The sequence below is a fragment of the Solea senegalensis genome, linkage group LG12, assembly GCF_019176455.1.
Source record: "Solea senegalensis isolate Sse05_10M linkage group LG12, IFAPA_SoseM_1, whole genome shotgun sequence".
Lineage (NCBI taxonomy): Eukaryota > Metazoa > Chordata > Actinopteri > Pleuronectiformes > Soleidae > Solea > Solea senegalensis.
Genome location: NC_058032.1, coordinates 2,209,960 through 2,230,674, shown reverse-complemented (window position 1 = coordinate 2,230,674; position 20,715 = coordinate 2,209,960). Strand labels below are relative to the sequence as shown.

Below are 20,715 nucleotides of genomic sequence, written 5' to 3'. Positions count from 1 at the left end.
CATTAACTCACCATTCTGGATGCTTAGCAACATAATTACACTGCCTACCCTCATTTCAGTGACAGAGCTGGTGCTTCCACAGATACCACACTGCCTCACAGACGCTCGCATAAGGACGCGCTGATATGGGAAAGAGTTGCTTTGTTTGTTTGTTTGTTTTTTTCAGGTTTCATTAGTGGATACTGAAACTTTCTCCTTTATCCACTCAGTGGCCACAGTGTGAGGCAGATACTGACATTTATCTATTTATCCAACACAATAAAAATATGTCATGTGAGGATATTACAAACATCTCTACCTGATAAAGATAACTTCATTTTAACATGAATGCAGTATTGTGCGACTGTACAATACAATAAATATTAAAATCTCAAGTTCTTTAACCGATAGTTAAACAGATTAACAAACAATAGCTGGTAAATTATTAATATTACTTATTAGAAGCACTCATCTGTCCTTACGTCGTGGGTTTGATCCCCGGCTCGAACACAAGACACTTAACCTCCTGATGACTGTGTCAATGTGGCGTAAAGCAGCTCTGAGTGGTAAACTGAACCTTCGGTAATTAAAATGTGATCAGTCGCCGTTAACTCACTCTGTCGTCATTTGATTCATAACATTCAGATTTAAAGAATTAATTCAACATCGCTGATGCACAGGTTTTACCGGTGAGTGGCCATGTGCTCGTCTGCAGCTCAAATGACCACCGGGGCCTTTCTCCCCAAACCTCCATTAACAGACAAGTGCCCACCTGCTCTCACTCAAAACGCTCATCCGCCTCATTACTAAAGTATTGAGTATAGAAAATAAAGATGAAAATGCCAATGGGATGAATTCAGTCTGCAAAATGAATTTGCATAAGTTCTTGGATCGTACCTGATGTGGTTAATGATGAGGCTGGAGGAGGGAATGAAGAAGTCGTCCACTCTGTCAAAGCGTCTGCCGACGGGCTGCGTGTGGACGGTGTGATGGGAAACTCTTCCACTGGCCTGATTGATCACCTGGGGAAACATCAACAGAGGACGCGGTTTAACACGAGTCTCGATGCTGCCGGTCTCTAGTCTCTGTAGTTTGCAATCGGAGGACAAAAAATACTGGTTTTTATTTGATTGAATCAGTGAATCTCCTCATACAAAACCATGGTGTTTATCTTTGCTCGTACGCACTCACTGCACTGTAACATCCCCTCATTGCTGAGATGTGGGGCCGTCTCAGTGGGAGGTGATGTGCTCTGTTGTCACTCTCGTCTGAGTTCTGTGTGTAGGCTGTTTTGTGTTGTTTTCTTTGATTAAGCCACAGAGCACAAACCCTGCTTTGTGAATTTCAGTGCGGGCGACGAGGAGCAGGATTCTCAAGTAAAATCCCGTCGTGACTCGAGCTGAATCAAGATAAATGTCAGAGGCAACGGGAGAATGAAAAGATACTATCAAAAGGATGAGATATTTGTTGATTTATTTCATAGAAAATATAAGTCATGGAGACATGCTGAGAATCTGGAAATATTTAACATTTTTTGTCTGTTTTGGTTTATGATGCTGCAGCAGCAGCAAACTCAGTGTGTTTTAGACAAAGACAATAATTTGCTTTTCTTAAAGTCAGCGACTGCGGCGGCGTCTTTCACCACAAACACGTGTTCCACACTCGATCTAATTGATCAATTATCGTGCACAGCAGGAACGAAACATGAAGAACAACAACAACATCATCTCGCCGTTTGTTTGTTTGTTTTTCGGTGACACAAAGGTCAACAGGAAACTGATCCAATACGCACTAGCTTATAGAGGGAGATACAGTACAGCGCCATCTACGGAGGCGGAGTCAGACGTGCATGGCCAATAAATCTTTGCAAGTTGTTTGATTTCCTGGCTGAATTTGAGACTCTTAACGTCCATATTTTCCTGACCAGTGTGTAAAAAAACTACATTATGTATTAAAGAGGCTACAATTCCTCCAACAGCAATCTAACATGAATTAAGAGGCCAATAAACAACAACTGTCGACTGTGGCTCGCTGCAGCGACTATACGTCATGTACGAACGGTGCAGAAGAATATTTTATCAACATTTGTGGTTGATTAGATTAAGTTACAGCAGATTTGATGGCAAATTATAAATCATTCAGTGAACGTTTTAACTGTTGATTATGTTTCAGATGAACTGATGAAAATAAACTGTAAGATCAGATCATGTCAGAATCAAAACCAGAAAACGACATTACGTCAAAGTTAAAGCTGTAACTATAGAACGATTTGCTTGGAAATAAATGGTTATCGGACGGTTACAGATTCATGTCTGTTTATTCACATGTAATAAATGTGATGGTGATAATTTGTTGCCAATACAAACAGTATTTTTTTAATTAAGAATGCATATCGTGGTCATAAATCTTCTGAATGATAATAATAATACGAATGTTTCTGTAAACATATGCAGCGCCCACATCTCTGTTGGTTCTGGACTCTGCAGACGTGCGACCATTAGTCAACACCTTTCTTTTTCCTGTTTTTACTTCAATTCCACTGGGCCGCAGTCCACAGCCAACATAATTGAAAATGTGTCAAGTGCTCACTGTAAGTGACTATTAATTACCGTCATCAGGCAGGACAAACACATGGGCAAATGAAAATCACAGAGAGAGGCTGCAGTGATTAATGCCACGTTTCATGTCACGGTGGAGGAGGAAAAAGAGGAGAAACACTTCAAGAAGGAATTCACATTTAATTAGTCGCCTTGGCCTCCTGCGGTGGTGATAATAAGGTTATTTATGATATACAGTAGGTAAGTCACTAATGTGAAAAGAAAGTTATTCTACAACCTGAGAACAAAACGCAGCACAAGTTTGGGCGCGTGAGCGTGTCAGCTGACGCTGCACTTGCACTTTGTGGATTTCCTGTGTAGACAAATATGCAAATATGCAATTTCTTTGTATAATATTTCATTCTTTTACTGCAATATTTAGTCTCATGAAATGTCTACACACGGTATCTCATTACAATCAGCTCGTCGTTGTCTTATGTTCGATGAATTAATCTGTCACCGACTCTGATTTATGTGTGTTTTTTTTTTGAAGATGTCCATTTATGTTCCAGGAAATTGTAATATCCGTGTTTTTTTTCCCCTGCCATTTTACTTTGTTACAAAAACAGAATCATTGAGAGTTGTTGCTTCTTTGTGCTTCTATGTACCAGGATAGAAAAGAGGAATAATACTGAACAGTAGACTGTGGATTTACCTGCAGAGTGGGGAAGTTCTTCTCCACGTCTCCCCAGCTGAGCAGCCACACCTGGTCGTGAGATTTGTCGTAGTGGAGCTTCACAGGATAAGGGTCGGTGCTGACCGTCTGGAGGGAGACACACACAAACCAAACCAGAGTGAGCCTTTAAAGACAGCGGGGCTGCAGAATAACAATTTAAAAGGGAATCTAGACTTTGCGTTTGAAGAGATCCCTCTTTGATGTGCAGTGGTAATGCTTTTGAAAAGTTTCCCCGCACACTAATGCATCGGGGTTGACAGGAGCAGGTCTTCCTCTAACAAGGCAGAGACTGAAGGTGTGCTTTTTATGTACAAGGTGTTTTTTGCCGTCGAGCTGCATTTCAGATCAAGTGGTGACACACAATTGCTTCACCACACTGAAGTAATTGCCTTCAGTCTTTATCCGCTGCCTGACACGCGGCGAGTCAGAAGGGAAAGATGAGTCACATGTGACAGAGAAGTGTTCCCTGCACATTATGTCCAGCTGAATGCAGAAAGACGGAGACGAGAGAAACTGTGGAGGAGAAGATGTTTGTTTCTCTTTCAATAACATTTACAGAAAGCAATCATCGCAATCCTGTATTCCCACAATTCCTTTCAACTTCGGTTTACGTTCTATGTCATGTTTGTGCTGCTGTGCTGTCCTCGCGGTGTTGTTTACCTAAGCAAAGTATATATTGTTTCACTGAGAGAGTGAACAGCTCTTCAGAGATGAAAAAAAAGAGAAAAAAAAAGATGAGAATTTCTGTTGAATCCCCACTAATCTCTGAGCATGTAGTCATCGGAGGAAACAGGTGTTCATGTTGTTCTTTTTCCTCCTGACTCTCATCTTCTTTCTGGCTGAGGAATATGACTAAAATCCTCCCAATATGCTCTTGTAACTTCAGTGACCACAGAGGAATCTGTCGTGAGATGACGCACGGGGAAAAACAAACTGTGTGCAACAATCTACACAGAAGAAGGAAAAAAAACAAGTCTTCAAATATTTAATTGGTGAGTTTCAATATTCATTTTCTCATTAGCAGCGTTTCATGCATGTTAGGCATATTATAAAACAACAAAGAGGAGACCTTTTTTTTTCCTGCCAGTTGAAATGAGAAATGGGATCAGGTGGTTAATTATCAACCGCTAATACAATGCAACGAAGCTGAACCTTCAGGCGTCCGAATAATGAGCTTGTGGCGGCCTGTGGGACGACTATCTTCTTCATGGTGGCTTCCCGTGCCACCAGGGGGGGCTGCCCTGAAAACTTCACAACCTGTGGGGCTTTTATTTCCCCCGTTAGCGTTCACAGCACCAGTGAGAGAAGGAAGGAACGTCGGAGCTGGATGATCGGTGAAAGATCCACAGATCACAGGATGGTCACGTACACTTTCTCATGAATCCTATTGAGCCATAAAAAGTCTCTTATGTTGGAGTTCATCCCCAGACACGCCCACAGAGAAGGCCGCCCACATATAGAACGTAATCTATATGTAAAAGTACGAGAAAGAAAAACACAACTGCATTAAAACCACAGACGCTGATGATTTAAGTGAATGTTGTCACAGGGGGACTCGTGTCATTTCCTCTCAGGGAAGCAAACGGTGCAGCGAGGTGGCAGCGGATCGTCTCTCCGGCGCCACCTGTGACGGAGACTGCACACACACACGGCCGGGGTCACAGTGTCAGGGTTAAGTGGAAGTCTTGACAGGAGCAGTTTGTATGAACGCCGCTCACGTCAGAGGTCAGCAGCTCAACTCAAGGTCAAAGACGTTGATGTTGAAGCTGAAATGTGGCACTTTGACTTGTTTGAAACAGAGACGAGACAAAATCATCAGTTGTCTGATCTAAAAAAAATAAAATAAAATAAACTTTTAAATGATCTGAACTAAAAAAGTAATAATCTGTAATTGGGAGCAATGTTGAATGTCAGCCTGAGTCGTGTCCACAGTCTGTAGCTAGCAGCTGGAAGCGGAGACGAGACGTGTTGATGAAACATATCATGTTATATATAACATGTTAGAATAACAGGTGCAATCTGCTCATTTTTACACTCTTCTTTTCACCTGCTCCAAACACAGGAGTCTCCGTCTTCCTAAAATGAAAATAGACAACATAATTCTGCTAAGTGGTTTATATAATCAATGATCACTGTGTAAAGAAAGCACTAAAGGTACAAATAAACTGTGAGGAAAGATTCTTAGCGAGTGTTGGAAACTAGGAAATGCAGATATTTTAGAAAAAACAAAAAGAACCAGATCTAAAATAACCAAAACAAGTCCTTGGTCCGGGCCCCTGCACTGTTCTTCATATCATGTGAGGCTTTGAGGCTCTTTGTGTAATTATTATAGAAGTATTTTCTTTGTCTTGTTCTGTGGTCTGCAAAAGCCTGGACAGAGCACCAGTGAACACATCTGTGATTTGATTCTGCAGCCTCTGGTTACAGTTTAGTCTTCATGTTATGACAAGACTGTCTGAAAAAAACAATGTGGGAGTCCAATTAAGAATATAGAGTGCAAATGCACATTACTGTGCGGTGTCACAACATGCATACCTCATTTTATGGATCTGAAAATTACAGGTGTGTGACTGCACAGCTGCTGGTGATAACACAATTAGACGGAGAAATAAAATGTTTTGAGCGGCAGCCTCATAGTTGCTTTAGATCAGCCTTTAATTAAGATTGGCTGTCAGACATCCACAGTCTAAAGAATGTCAGTATCTCTTTCCATCACTCAGCTGCATTGTGCGCCCGTTGCCAGGCAACCGAGCGATTCAAAGCACTTCCACAGTTTCGGTTTAAACATCCTTGCAGTCGGCGATGTGCAAATCCTTCTCGACCTCGCGTGTCTCACCACTTTCTTCCTCGCGCCGAGTCTTTAAACGTTCCACATGTGGAAAAAGCGCCGACCGTTGCCCACATTACAGACGCCGGCCGGAGTCAACTGTCAAAAAGTGTTGTTGTGATTTATTCAGCCTCCTGAATCTCACCAGGGCCGGTGTGAGAAACACCACAGCGCTCACTCTTGTGTATTTATATCCTAATAAATTATTACTCAAGTAGAATATTTTAAGTCCGGACATATCTTAAGTAAAAAAAACATGTTTCCAAAAAGTTGAACTTGGGTAAAAGCTGGAGAATTCAGCACAAAACTACTATATTTTTCTTACCGTGGATGAAGGACACTGTATTCTAACATGTCTGTTTAACAATATTTATCATTTATCACAATAAAGGCGTCGCCTTCAACTTCCAACTCTGGACACTTTTTTGTGGGTTCAACACTTTGTTGAAAACAGAGAATGGAACTAAACAAGTGCAACCTTGAGGTTGTTTGTACAGATGGAGACAGACAGAGTTTGCAGGTTTTTACAAAGAGGGAAAAAAAGTCACTTTTTCTTTGAAACTTCTCATTGAACGTGGACTATTCTTCTTTGGTGACGTTACCTGGACAGCCTTCTGAGACTGGATGTCAACGATGAGCACTCGGTTCAAGGTCGGCTGCGTTGCGTAAATGAACTTGTCCTTGACGTTGACCGCTGATGACCACACACACCTCTGGACCACGTCTCCCGGCGAGGTCGGACACACTTCCTCCTGACGAAAACAAAAGAAACTATGAAGTGTTTTATATCACAAGGAAATGCAGCTCGTTAAAAAACAATTATCTTCTTCCAGTCATTACCGGTCGCTGCTTACTACTCGCAGTCTTATCACCTGTGATAATGTGAGGCGTCTTTATCTTTGGCAACTTGGATAGATGAAATCTCTCCGTAGCTGCTGCCTTTTTGCCCGCACGTATCACACGGAACAGGAGATCTGCGGATGCTCGGCTGCCAGTGTTGGCAGCGGCAACAGGAACCTTTATCACCCTCCTTCTGTCTGTGGAGCTCTTCTCCCTCCTCAGCCCCTTCCTGGCCCTGGAAGCCTATAGGCTGTGCCCAGGCGCCTGTTCCTGGCTCTGTGGGATGATTTAGGGAGCTACTGGCCAGCAAGGATGAATGAAGGACTCTTTCTCCTGCACTGTATTTACAACCACAGAGGCCGCCTGTGACAGGTGCCTTCCCACAGGCCAATGTCTTTTAGGTGGAAGGACATTAGGTAATGTATGAACTTCAGTGAACTATGTAAAGGATTGGAGGGGGCAGGATTTATCTCATCCCTGCTGCAGTAAGCAGCTCATCCCTGCCCTCTTTATTTTCTCTCTAGAGGCAGATTAAAGTGCTTCATTTTAAAACAATGACGGTACTTTGGCATTTTTTGGCCTCCTGACAAGGTTTATAATTCGCTGCATCTGCAGTGTCTTTCCGTGTCGTGGTAACGCATCATCGTCATCATCTTTCCGTGGTTTCATAAGCCAGAGATATCTGCACTCGCTGAAGTCAGCGGTGAGTCAGTGCTACTGAACCATGTGAAATCCCTGCAGACCCACGCTGTGGTCATTTTGTGTTATATCGCTGTAAAAGTCTTACTTATTGCACCTTTTAAGAGGTGAGAAAGCGAACTTCTGACGCCCAGCTGAGGGTGTGAATGGAGGCGGCTGTGTTTGTGTGTGTTGCATATGTCTCTGCATGTATGTGGGTGCACAACGTGTTAACAATTTACATAGATACAGAGAATAGATGAGCGTTCTCTCCTCTTTGTTACAGAACGCTCTTCTTTCTCACACAGTACAATAACAACAATTACAAACAGATACTTCATAAAATACTACGGTGAAGTATTTTTCTATAAGGATTTTGACTCTTTACTGTCGTGACCGTGTGGATGATGACATTTAAACAGTGCGGCCGAGAAATATGAGGATTCTGATATTCCCCCAGTTAAGCTGCTGGATGATTTGTAGAGTTAATATATTTGAGACGGAGCGTCAGCCATCTGTGGGGAAGAAATCTGCTGGAAAACAGTAAAGCAGCAACACCCAACGTGTCAAAAAGAGGAATGTTAAGGCAAAGTAGCAGCGCACCACAGCTCTGTTCCCTCCAGGTGTTTCTCTAAGCTCTCAATCCAAACTGCGGAAAACATGCAGCGTGATGCAGTGTTTTACCATTCGACCCACACTTCTGTAGATTATTAACATGCCAAACGCAAAACACATTTTTCATGTGACGCAAATACAAATTTCCTTCATTTCCTTCACTTGCTCTTGTAAACGTTTGAGCGACTGTATCGTGAGAGTGAGTCAACATTGAGGCCGAGTCGGTTTAATGAACCAAACTCATCCACGCTGACAATTCACCGCACGTTTGAGTTGAATAAACATTTTTTTACACTTAAATGTCGTTCACTTTAACACGTCGATGTGTCTCTCTAGAACAGATATGACCTTGTGGATGAGGTCGATAGGTTTCGATCTGGTCTCTGCTGCCTCGTGATCGGTCTCTATTAGTGGGACAAAAGTAATTAAAGTACATAACACAAGCCTGGACGGATATTTGGATTTAAAAATGCAGGACAGCTGCAGGAACTTGGTGGCTCTTCCCCTGAATCAACTGTCAAACTGCTTTTTACACTATTTACACCATTTACACATTCATATCCACACGTCGGATCTAGATTAGATTTTCACCTAATTACATTTATAATCTGGTTTAATGTGAGATCAGACTGATTCCTCTGTCACATCATCCTGTGACGTTTTTTAATACATGCAAAATACACAGCACAAAACAAAATGTTAGCAATTCATGAAGCTGCCGGTCTCATATCTGTATATGGTTTATTCATAACTGCTAGTTTGGACACAATTGCATTTGTACTTTTGTTTAATCTGGTAAGAATGTGAAGCCATCTAGGAAATAAGCATATCAAGTTGGTGACTGCTAGAAAAACGATTTATTATTTACTGGTTATTTAATAGAACACGATGCAAATTTTGTTTATTTTATTCCTGTTTAGAGGAAAAGAGACGATTGATGACGGCACGTGCGAGTGGACACCGGCGTGATTGACAGCCGGTGTCATCTAATAGACACTTGTGGTGCTTTTCCACCATACAGTTCTAGCACGGCTCGAATCGACTCGTGTTTGTGTGCTTTTCCATCAGAACCGGATGACAGAACCTGGTGCTTTTATCAGTACCCGCTCTGACGAGGCTGCAGGCGAGCTGAGCCCAGACTTAAATGTGTCGTCATGACCTCGACGTCCGACACAAGAATCAAAGCGAACAACTGTAGATCAGTTAAAAAGACTTAAAAGATCCTGAAAACGTGCGTCAATCGCCAACATTTAGCAAGGAAATGTCTATAAACTCAATATTTAACAGAGGAGTCTGGTGTATTTAGAGACAGCTCTGCTGAAATCACAAGCCGTTCAGTGACTGTGTCTGTGCTTAACGACTGTTTCACTAATGATTCAGTTACACCAGAAAGGACTGCTCTGGTCGCCACCATGACGTCCTGGAAAACAACGTGACTGATACCTAAACTGTGTAAACGCGAGTCGAGCCGAGCAGTGCACAGTGTCAACACGACGCCGGTCAAATCGCAAAGCTCGACGATTCAGAAATGGAAGTTCAGATCCCTGCGTCTGAAGTCACGACAGGTTGCCATTCTCTCTGTATACTCATTAAACCTGCACCTTGTTGCCCTGTCACGTCACATTTGATTGCAGTCTGATCATGCAGAGCACATTTCAGTGAAGAGCAGAGTGGGTATTTCAGATGAAATGCTGAATATTCACACACTTTGACCTTGTTCATCACCACAAAGAACTTCTCTGAAAAAGAAAATCAAGAGATCGGGCTGGTAGAGTCAGGTCAAAATAAGTGAGAACAAGAGCACTGAACTGTTGATTATGTCCCTTTAGAGCACTTTGGATTTCTGTGCTGCTGCAGAAGGAAGTGAAATAAAGATATTTCCTGAATAGACTTTTCAACAGTTGGACATCAGAGTGTTATCTCTGATACTGTGTGTATCACAGTTAAACACTCTTCCTGGTAGTTAAGGAGAATGGATCAGCGGTGCGATTACTATAAACAAATCAATCAAGGCTTCTTTGCCACGGAGGAAACACGAGCGCCATGTTGGGAGCGGCCTTGCCTTTGAGCAGCAATCCCCCCCCGAGGCAGCACCTGAAGTGGCAGCGCGGCACTCGCAGTGATTGATATCCTAATACAAACACCGCTCTCACCGCTCTCACCGCTCTCACGCGCGGCTGATTGTTGTGCATTTATGGCACTGCATTATGTGTAACAGTCATCCAATCAGTGCAGGGCTCCTGGATGAGAAGCAGCTCAGTGGAAACCGTCTCCGAGAACACGTGTAAATCTGTCAGCGAGTCGCTTCGGATATTTCTGCTGCCGGAGAGCTGCCGGTGATAAATGGTGCTTCCACCTTACTGGTCTCTCAGTGAAGTCACTTCACAGCACTGATACAAACAACCATGTGATTATCAATAACTATTTTAAAACCATTTTATATTAACACTTCTGTTGCCATCCTGTCGCCGTAGACTGGATTTGTAAATAGAGTTTGCACACATATACGTGTCGTTACGGTAGAACCTCAGGACGAGATTCACCAGCGCGTCGCACGTTTGTGGCGTCAGCTTGTCAGTACCGTGACTCCTAAACAGTTGAGTAACTGCCAGATATTGAAAGTGAAAGTTCTCTTGGAAAACGTGGCAGAAGAACTCACAGCCATAAAATCAAGGGGTTAACGACACGAGATAAATACCAGGATGTGTGAAACAGGACTTGTGTCATTTGACTTGTTTCTACAGCTCGTTCAAGCTTCCAGGCTGAAGTGACTCCAGATCAGATTTGTCAAGACTGTCTGGACGCAGAACTTTGACCAGATTCAGATTTGTGTCACTTCACGTGTGGTCCTGGATCAGTCATACAGTATATACAATAATAATATATCCAGGATGAGGCCACGTGACATGAGACAACAGTCATATCAGAATTCACTGAGCGTTGACGTGCATTGGCAGAATAACAATGAAGGAGAGCGGCGTCCTCTACAGTTAAATCTCACCCAGAAATATGCTGGACTATGACCTGCTCCAATACTGAGCAGGCATGCAGGTGTGTGTGTGTGTGTGTGTGTGTGTGTGTGTGTGTGTGTGTGCGTGCTGTTACAGACAGCAGTCGTGTTGAAACATGAAAGTCAGACACAAGACATTGGTTTTGGACGTGAACTTTCAAATCTCATCCGTATGGAATACAAATTGAAGAGGATTTGATGAAACTGTGGCCGGTCAACTGAACATGGCTTTACTGTAGATCAGGCTGCTGATACTCAGGGAACTTAGTGAAACAGATATTTACCTCAGGAGTTTGTGGAGAAATCATAAATAATTAAGCCTGACATAAAGTAATTAATGTATTGTTTATTTTTACTGTCACAAACCTTAAAAAAAAGCAATAATTATACATTTATGTGATCTGCATGTTTAATTTGGCAGAGCAGGGGTTTCAAACTTGAGGCGCGTGAGCCACATGTGGCCCCCCCAATGGATTCATGTGGCCCACCACGTAACATCAAGTTAAAATGAGTTATTTCTATTCTATTCTAGTCATTTATAGATTTGTTTTTCATCATAAATGCATTGTTCTTTTGTTTTACTAAAGACTGTATAATGTTTCTACGGCTGAACAATTCTGAATAAATATCTAATTGCAATTGTTTTGACAGGAAATGCGTTATGATTCGCGATGTTTGCAAGATTTACATTTATGTCAATCCTCACCACGGCGCCACCTTTTGGACCTGCCACTACATTATCCGTGTTTGCGTCAGAGAGCTTCTCAGCAAAGTTATAATGAGGTTAACAGACTCACACTCATCGATGTGCTGCACCGATGAGCGACTGAAAACTAGATCACAGGAGTCCAGACTTCTTTTTCCACCGTGCGTTTCCCCGACGCTGCCGGGAGCGAGGTGGCTGCCTCCGTGACCTGTCTCTAAACCCACCACTGTGCCACACGATGGTGGAGACAATGACATCACTATTCATACGGTATTAATCGGTTTGAGGCAAATGTGCAAGTCTAACAGCGGTGCACTGAAGCTTCACCTGCTCCCATGAATAAGAGTCTGTGCTAATTCTTCCCAGTATAAACTCTATTGACTGGTAATGATTGATTTCAGGAGGTATTACTGAGCCAGACGCCAGGCTGGCGAAAAAATAAATAACACAATCAATCACACACTTTCTCATTTGAAAACACACACACACACAAAAAATCTCTACTCTTTCAAATCACAGAAGTTTACACGTCACGGTGGAGAACGTTAAAGGCTTTACGCTTTTAAAAAGTTCCTCATAACATTTTTGTTTTATTACGCTATTTGTTTTTTTGGCAAAATATTCAGCTGTAATAAAACATCAGAATTTAAAGTGGGGAGCGTTCAACAGTGTAATGAGTCTCTGACAGCTATAAATCTGCAGTTTATAGACAACACCTGGGCGAGAGAGACGTGCAGGTCGTTTGATTGTTTAGAGTTTACAACTTTACTTAAGAATAATCCAAATGATGCCTTGAATTATTACACTGGTGCTGGTGGTGGAGAGCCAGCTGTTAGACTCCACAACATTATACACAGTAGATCTAAAATAATAAAAGGTCTCGTAGACAAGACCAGACAATAATGTCCAAATATTAATGACTTTTTACATCAAATAAGTCAAGTTTTTATGAATTCCTGGATAAAATGACGGGATATTCCTGGGACATGCTCCATGACGAGGAGAACATCTCACAAGTGTTATGCACCTTATCAAGAGTGGATCAGATGCAGCTTGAAATTTGCACTACACAATTAACCACAACATTAAAAACAGGTAACTTTTCTTCCCCCATCTGCTGCGACGGGAAAACAAGGTTAATGGAAGTCGCTATGTTTGCAAAAAAAACCAGAGACACAAAGTGACTAAATGAAGTGAAAGACACAGTCTGGTGATAATTGCCTGTGGCTTTGTCTCTTTCTACAGCAGCTTTCACGACACAGTCACTTGATCCCTTGTCATAATGAGATTCATCACAGAGTCATTGACGACTTCAAAGCAGACTTTTGGATTTTAAAAAACAAAACAACTAAATACAGTGCCTGCATCACTACAACAAAATCATCTGCTTTCGAAAAACAAAATCAGTTTACTTTTCCTTTCAGCGCTTGTTATTACATGAATCCAGAATTTGAAGCTTCACAGAGTTTCACCCTGTGGCTTTGACGCCTTTGCTTAAATACGTGCATTGTAATAACTGTAACAACTCTTCAGATATCATCTAATAATAAAGTAGCCTCTGGGGGGCAAATGTCCAATATTCTGGGGCTTCTGGTGTAGAGCAAATATCTGGGCCAAGCCTCTGCCTTCCTTTCAACATGCGCTGTTTCCAATCAAACGAGCGGTGAGGCGTAAGAATGGAGTTAGAGTTAAAGGAGAATGTTTGTTGGATTTTGGCTCGTCTTTATTTCTAATCTTCATTAAGGATTATCTGCCTGTGAATGCAGAAGATTCCAGGCTTAAAATCTTCCCCCAAAGACTGTGTATATTCACTGTGAAAGACAATATCAAATGAGGATTAAAATACCTAAGTGAGCGGTCAGTGATCTTTGGAATGATGTGCTCATACAACATGTGTACAATGCTCATGTGTGTCTTGAATAAACCTGGCATAATAGACCTTCTCACAGCAGACTTTTGTCCACATGGACACACACAGGGTCCAACTTTGCCCGACAGTCAAGAAAAAGAACATGTGCAGTGAGTCACCGCTTTCCTGAACACTCACCTGCAAAGCCAGCAGCTTCTCACTGGGCTTAATGTGTCGTTGTATCTCACATGCCACCGGCTGAATGACTTTAATGCCATCTTCATAGAACACGTAGAACATGTTGCCTATGCCGAGACCTGCAGGAGAGTCCAAAGAAAAGGAAACAAAAATCAAAAACAGCTCCATTACGCACCCCTGGAATAGCTCGGGACTCGACACCAGTGTGAATGTTTGCAGAAATAAGCCTTTAACACTGTTATCTCCTTCAAAAGCATCAAATCATTTAATCCTCCTCATCACAGTTCAGTAACCCTATTACAAAAATTCAATTAACTCAGTTTAATGAATGCGACGGAGGAGCAGACGGTGTCTAGACGTACCTTCTTCTCGCCACAGAATGTTTGCCACTGTGAGGAAGAAAAAAAAAAAAGAGGAAAACATGGGTCAACATAAACGTGGGAATCAATAGCATCCCCTCTGTGAACGCTAATAAGCAAACACATGAACTCCTATTGGTGCAAAGAGGAGAGACGAGCACATGAAAGTTTGATGGAAACAGTCTTCCTGACACCTATTGCAACAGACAATCGATGGAGCACTCTGCTTGGAAATAATTTGATACCAAACACTGGAAAATGGAGTGCGGTCAACAAACTGCAGTAAATACTTTATGATCTTTGGATGCTGTAACTCAAACGCACTCATGTGAACCTGATATCACATCATCACCCCGTCGCCATCATTATGGGTTTTATGGATAAGCTGGCTTAGACACACATGAGTAGTCCACAGGTCTCAGGCTCAGATGATAATCATAAATAATTAGGAGTGATTAGAGTGCTGCTTCTCCTTCTTTGGCAAAAACCAGCCCCTATAATGGCTAATTTCTCGTTATATTCAGTTGGAGGTGACTAACGGCATGAAATGTGGGATGAAAGCTACGTAACCCTCTGATTGCTTTAATGAGCGACCTGAAACACAGCAGCCAGCGAGTGCTCGCAGAGGAGACCACTGATGAGGTGAGAAGAAGGAGAAGGTATTTACAAAAACCTCGGTCTCTGCTGAGTGGAAATCTAAAGTGAATAATTATTATTATAAAAAAAAAACACTGCTTCTCATTTTTCAACCTCAAACATGTTTAAAACATGGCAAGTGGATTTTTGTCAATCATTTAGATTATATTCATTTGCTAAATACAGCTCAATAAAAGTATTTGTGTCAGGGTTAAAAGGTTCATAAATTCTACATTTTCGTAACAGGGTAAACTTATTAACAGACTGGCTTAAATAATTAAATAAAAAATAATATAGCTTGACCTGACCAGTACAAGTCAACTAGAATTAAATATTTAAAAAGGTGAAATATGTAAGAAGTGTATTATATTTTGACACAAAATGGCCAACGATTGGGAAAATGTGTAAAATCAAATATGCTGGATTTGTGACAATTGTGCAGTCACTATATCCACAAAATAACATTTCATTTGTGGGCAGCAAACAAATAAAGATAAAAAAAACACTGCAGCTAGGAGCACTTTAAAACCATGCATGTAAGCAGAGAGCAGCTGGCTGCTGCTGAGCATCATAAAGGCTGAATGGCACCACATCTAAAAAGCCTCGTTACCCCTCTCAAAAATGTCTCGTCTACAGGAGAAGGAAAATGAGTGAAGGAGCGCTTAAACATAGACGACTGAAAGAGGAGAGGAAACTGACGACAGACATGAAGCACCACAGATAACTACAGCCGAGGTTCTTGTTGTCATCTCCAATTATCATGTAATGATTCTTCAACGACGCTCAAACGCAGACACCGTCACTCTCAATTTTCTGTCTAAAAAATTAAAAACAATATAAACAAACACAGATGGAGGCTAAAGCTCACATTTATCACCTGGAATATTTGATGAAAGATATCAAGTATTATTTATACTTCCTTTCACTTCAAAAATGAACACATCTGTATAGACGCGTTTTAGCATCGGTGACAAAATGTGCACACGACTGCAAAATTCCACCACTCGATAAGCATTGTTCTCCAGCCCACGAGCAGCAATACTCTCCTCTCACGCTGCCGTTTTAACCGCGACCTTCTCTGCCTTTGTTCTGTCCCCCCAATCTTCTCCATGCTTTCCACCACATCTCCCATTTTAAGGCATTTTCACTCTACAATCCAATTTCCTGCCCAATTCACATCCGATTCTAATCTAACCTCTAATGCAAAGCTCATTCCCACAGCCTCTTGTTCGGGTGGACAAATGCACAGAGAGAGAGAGACTGAGAGAAAAGGGGGGAGACAAAGCCGACTAGACACGGCTGTGCCGTTAGTCAGCCGTAATCTTTCCAAAACGCTTTGTCATGTGTTTCCTGTGCACTCCCTCGTACCTTTTAGCTCATTAAAAGTTACACAAAAGGAGTGGGATCCGCAGATAGAAAGACAATGAAGGAAGGAAGGAAGGAAGAAAGGAAGCAGAGGAAAGGACAAAACATAAAGAAAAACAATAGAATTTATTTGAGATGTGCCAAAAATGGAAAATGGGGGGAAAATGGAAAAAAGGAGTTGAGATGAGATCTTGTGAGCCCAGGTCTTTTCCAATAGCCCACAGTATTGATGCTATTCATCACTTGGCAGAAAGTCCAGCGCTGTTCTGCGCATACAAGAGGACCATACATCAACTTCATCATCCATATAACAAAACAAGCTGGCTGCCACTGTAGGCGGTGAGTTCACTCTCTCTGGCCGTAATAACTGTGTTTCCACTGTGGGCTCGGCAGCGCCACACTTCCCCCTCTCCGCCCTGGACTCTGCAGTTCCTCCCATCAGCAAGGTTACATAAATTCAATCTGTTTACAAGAGCACGCTGCTGCGACAGTGGGCCAAACAGCCCGTGGTGTTCACCGCGGCGGCGTGGCACAACACAGCGAATGCATAATACAGGTGGACTAATTGGGTCAGAGCGGCGGCAGAAATGCAGAATGGAACGCAGGACGACGGCCCTGCCTGTGCACGTTTGTCTTTCTGCCGCTCTCCTCAGTTTGTCCCAGAGATTTCTGGGAAATACTGAACCCTGCAGTGTGTCGGAGTCTTGCTTCAATTATACACAGTACACAAATACTTTATCACCGAAAAAAACTCTGTCGCCAGTGAAAAACTTCCTTCGTCTTAATCTGTGTTGATACAGTACAAATATGCTCGCTCTGCAGCGTTACTTGAGCCGAGCACCTGCCAACGTCCACTGACAGCACAGCCACACACAGCTCTGGTGTTAAGGCCTTAGCACACTGGACGTGTATTTTTGTGTGATGTACGTTAACATGACATCCAGTCATCACTGAAGACTGATGACACAATCTAGCCAATCAGAGAGTGTGTGGCTGACAATGTGACATTGAAAATATTCAAATAAGAGGAGCTGACGACGGGGACTGTTTGCAAATAAACAGGCGCTCTGTTAAATGTCAAATCTGTCTGACAGACACTGGAAAGTTCATGAATACTATATTTGATCCGTCCTGTCTGTTCTATCTCAAACTAAATCTTTTAAGACTTTCTTTCTTTGTCTTTATTCATTTTCTAAAACTTATCCAAAAAAGAGCACGGGATGAATTTGTAACTCAGTCATGGTTAAAAACAACAACAACACAATAATATAGTTTCATGTATCATTTGTAAAAATGGCGCTTTATGAAGGGTCATTTTAAAACACAGACATAATTCATGTTCTCATTCACAGCAGCTGTGAAATCATGGCGTGTCTCTCTCTCTCTCTCTAGTGTTTGAGTGAACACTGATGAAAAATATCCGTTTGAATTCTTTGTGCCTCCTCGTTCTGCACCACACAGACATAACTCAACAAGTAATTACAGTTTTTTTTCCAGCTTTTAAATATTCACCACCCATTCTTCAGCCAGTAAATTCTAATCATTTTATTTATTTATTTATTTATTTGTCTCTTTATTTTTTTTGCTTTTAGCAGCTGCGTGGTGCATGTATTTGAGAGATGATTGACGACTGCGGGGCTAACTTCAACAGAAAGGTAACTTTTCCTGCACTAGAATTAGAGCGAGCAGCTGGAAGTCTGTGGGGGAACTGAAGGCTGCGTCGTGTCTTTAGGGGGGAAAATATTCAAAAGACTTTATCCTCGAAGAAAAACAATCCCTGAGAGTTTTCCCTGTAAAAGTACAACTTACTGCAGAGAGAGCTTGAAACATCAAAGCTTAAATAACATACATTAAATAAATAAATGAGAATCTATTTTTATGTAAAATAAACCTGTTATTCATTCATTCGTTCATTCATTTCTTCTCCACATGAGGGTTGCGGGGCAGATGGAGCAAATCCCAACGGACATAAGGCAAAAGGCGGGGCACCAATGTTACCATTAACGCCAGTTTTTTTTTTACACACTGAGTGTTAAAATAACTCGAGCGTGAAAGCTCGTGGATGGCGTCACTAGAGCCGCTTGTTGCCGACAGCGCGTCCAACACTGTGTGATGGGAGGGACGCCGCTGATGGAAACACGGACGCCGTTTTGGCGGAGGCTGATAGTGTGGAATAAAACAGCCTCGGTGTGAAGGAAGTTGTTCGCATCCGTGTGAGATGGAGGGAGATTTCAGGGCTTTGATCCACACACTCACTGAGTTCACTGATTAGATTCTCCTCCCGGAATCTCACTCTTAAGTTAACCCAGTGCCTCGTTTTGTTTAATCCAAACAAAAGCTTCTGGATTCTGGATAATGGTGAAGAAAGGGTGTAATAAAGTATGAAATGAGGACAGTGTGAAGATGAGTGAGGCAAAGATAGCGCAGTCCATAAAACAGACAGTAAAAGGTTCATCAAAGGGGCAATAAAGGGGATTTACGAGCATGAAACGGCCAGGGTTTTATGTCGAGGGAGGTGAAGAGTTACTCATCAGTAACACCAATCAAGGATTATTTGTCATGTTTTGAAGAATTCAATTCAAAAAAGAAGAAACGTCATTCAAGGTCAAGAAAACAGAGAAAGTTGTGGCTTTAACTGTGTTTTTGGAGACGTGATCTCACGCAGTGCGTCACAAATATAGGATTTTAAGATCACGACTGAGTGGAGATGTTCTGCAGGATGCCTGAGTAAACCTCCTCCTCTGCCCACTGAAGCTCCAAGACTCCATGTGCTGTATGTAAGGGTCACTTACAGTGGGAGCAGAGGACGGAACAATAAACCATAGATATTGAACAAAGTGCTGCGAGGAGAGACCAGAGTAGGACATCGAGTACAAAAGAACACAGAGGTACCCGTTTTATGATCTACTTAATTTAAGCAACTAACTTGCATCCGAGTTTGACTGCTTGTCAGGAGTGCTCGCCGTATTCATGAGCTTTGCAGGAGTCACATGCCACAGAGACTATAATCAAACCCCCTGCAACAGTACAACATGTGCTGTCACAATACGGAGACAAACATCGACAGACATCGGAGATTAAAGTTGTGAAACCGTGTCTGAATATTGATGCCGGCACCTTTGAAACCAAGTCTGCAAAAACACGCTCTCTCATTTAAGCTGCCTCCCCCAGCTCTGCGTTTCATCTTTTGAAAGATGCATCATCCCTGTAAACAATGTGCATCCAATAATAAACTTTATTTTTCAAAGCTACATCAACCTTTGTGAGCGAGGCAACTGTTAACCTATTAAAATATTCTGCCAATAGGGGGGCGGAGACATGGTGCGCACGGTGATAAAGTCACCGACACTGAAAACAAACCCAGCGCCACCGCAGCTGCTCGGCCATGTTCTCCATATATGCCTCGCCCTCTATATGCTAATCAGCTCTGTGAGTAGAGCAAATGAAAATGAAATGAACGACCAAAACGACTAAAGCTGAGGTGAGTCTCATCTTTGGTGTTAATTCCATTTTAGCATATAATGAACAATCCAGCGACCTCTTTGTCCACGCCTCAAAGACTCACGGACTCAGTGAGGTGAGGGTTTATTTCTGTCCCACTGTGGCCATTCCCTGGCTTCCATTTTCAAATTTTTATGGCCACTTTCCAAAAGTATCTATGGCATCTATGCTGACTTTGCCAAAGGCAATTACCTACAGTTAACAGTGAGCGGGTGAGACACTAAATGGTAACCTGAGATGGCAACATTTTAAAAAAGGCATAGGAGTGACCAGTCCGCATGTTGACATCGCAGAATCAACCATAACGCAGTCATTTTTTAAAGCAGAACTTTGCTTTTTCTCGACCGCTTTATTCTCACTGTCATAAAAACTCACTGCTGACTCTCCCCCTTCCCTTGGAGCTGCAGCCATGATGGAAGAGCAGCCAGCCACCGAAAACAAACCAGCAACAGACGTCGCTCATAAAAATAAAAATGGTCAAACAAACGCCTTCACAACAGCAGCAAACATCGAGGAAGTGCAAATACACGTAAACACAGAGGATAGAGAGTTTATCCTTCCGTGTTGTTCAATTCTCGCCATCGCGTGTGGCCCCTCGCTCGATCAGATAGTCGCTACATCGTCCTTGCTTAATTTTGTGGTGGGATTAACTTCTATATTAATGCCGTGTAGTGGCATAAAGTCATTCCTGTTTCAGACAGTAGGAGTGTGGAGTCAGCAGTGAAGTCCCTCGTCCACTCCATAAGTCAACAGAAAGTAAAGAGCATCAAGTAAAAAGTCCCAAACTCGACACATACATCCTCATGTTTTAAGCTTCATCAAGGAGCATTAAGTGCCCATTTCATATCCTTTCAAGTCCTTATAGCCTCTCGTACTCAG

At 42.2% G+C, this 20,715-nt stretch overlaps 1 protein-coding gene across 4 annotated transcripts in view; it reads right to left on the bottom strand.

The window, feature by feature from the left end:
* The window catches only part of fstl5 (follistatin-like 5), a 168,471-nt gene that overhangs the window by 9,041 nt on the left and 138,715 nt on the right, over positions 1-20,715 (bottom strand). For 2 of the 4 annotated variants that reach the window (XM_044040724.1, XM_044040725.1), the window contains 5 exons: positions 14,338-14,364; positions 13,976-14,094; positions 6,682-6,831; positions 3,232-3,339; positions 877-1,001 (listed from right to left, as the gene is read on the bottom strand). In XM_044040724.1, the coding sequence (XP_043896659.1) occupies positions 877-1,001; positions 3,232-3,339; positions 6,682-6,831; positions 13,976-14,094; positions 14,338-14,364 (529 nt within the window). The remainder of the gene's footprint in view (positions 1-876; positions 1,002-3,231; positions 3,340-6,681; positions 6,832-13,975; positions 14,095-14,337; positions 14,365-20,715) is intronic. The other 2 variants (XM_044040726.1, XM_044040727.1) reach the window with 1 other exon arrangement.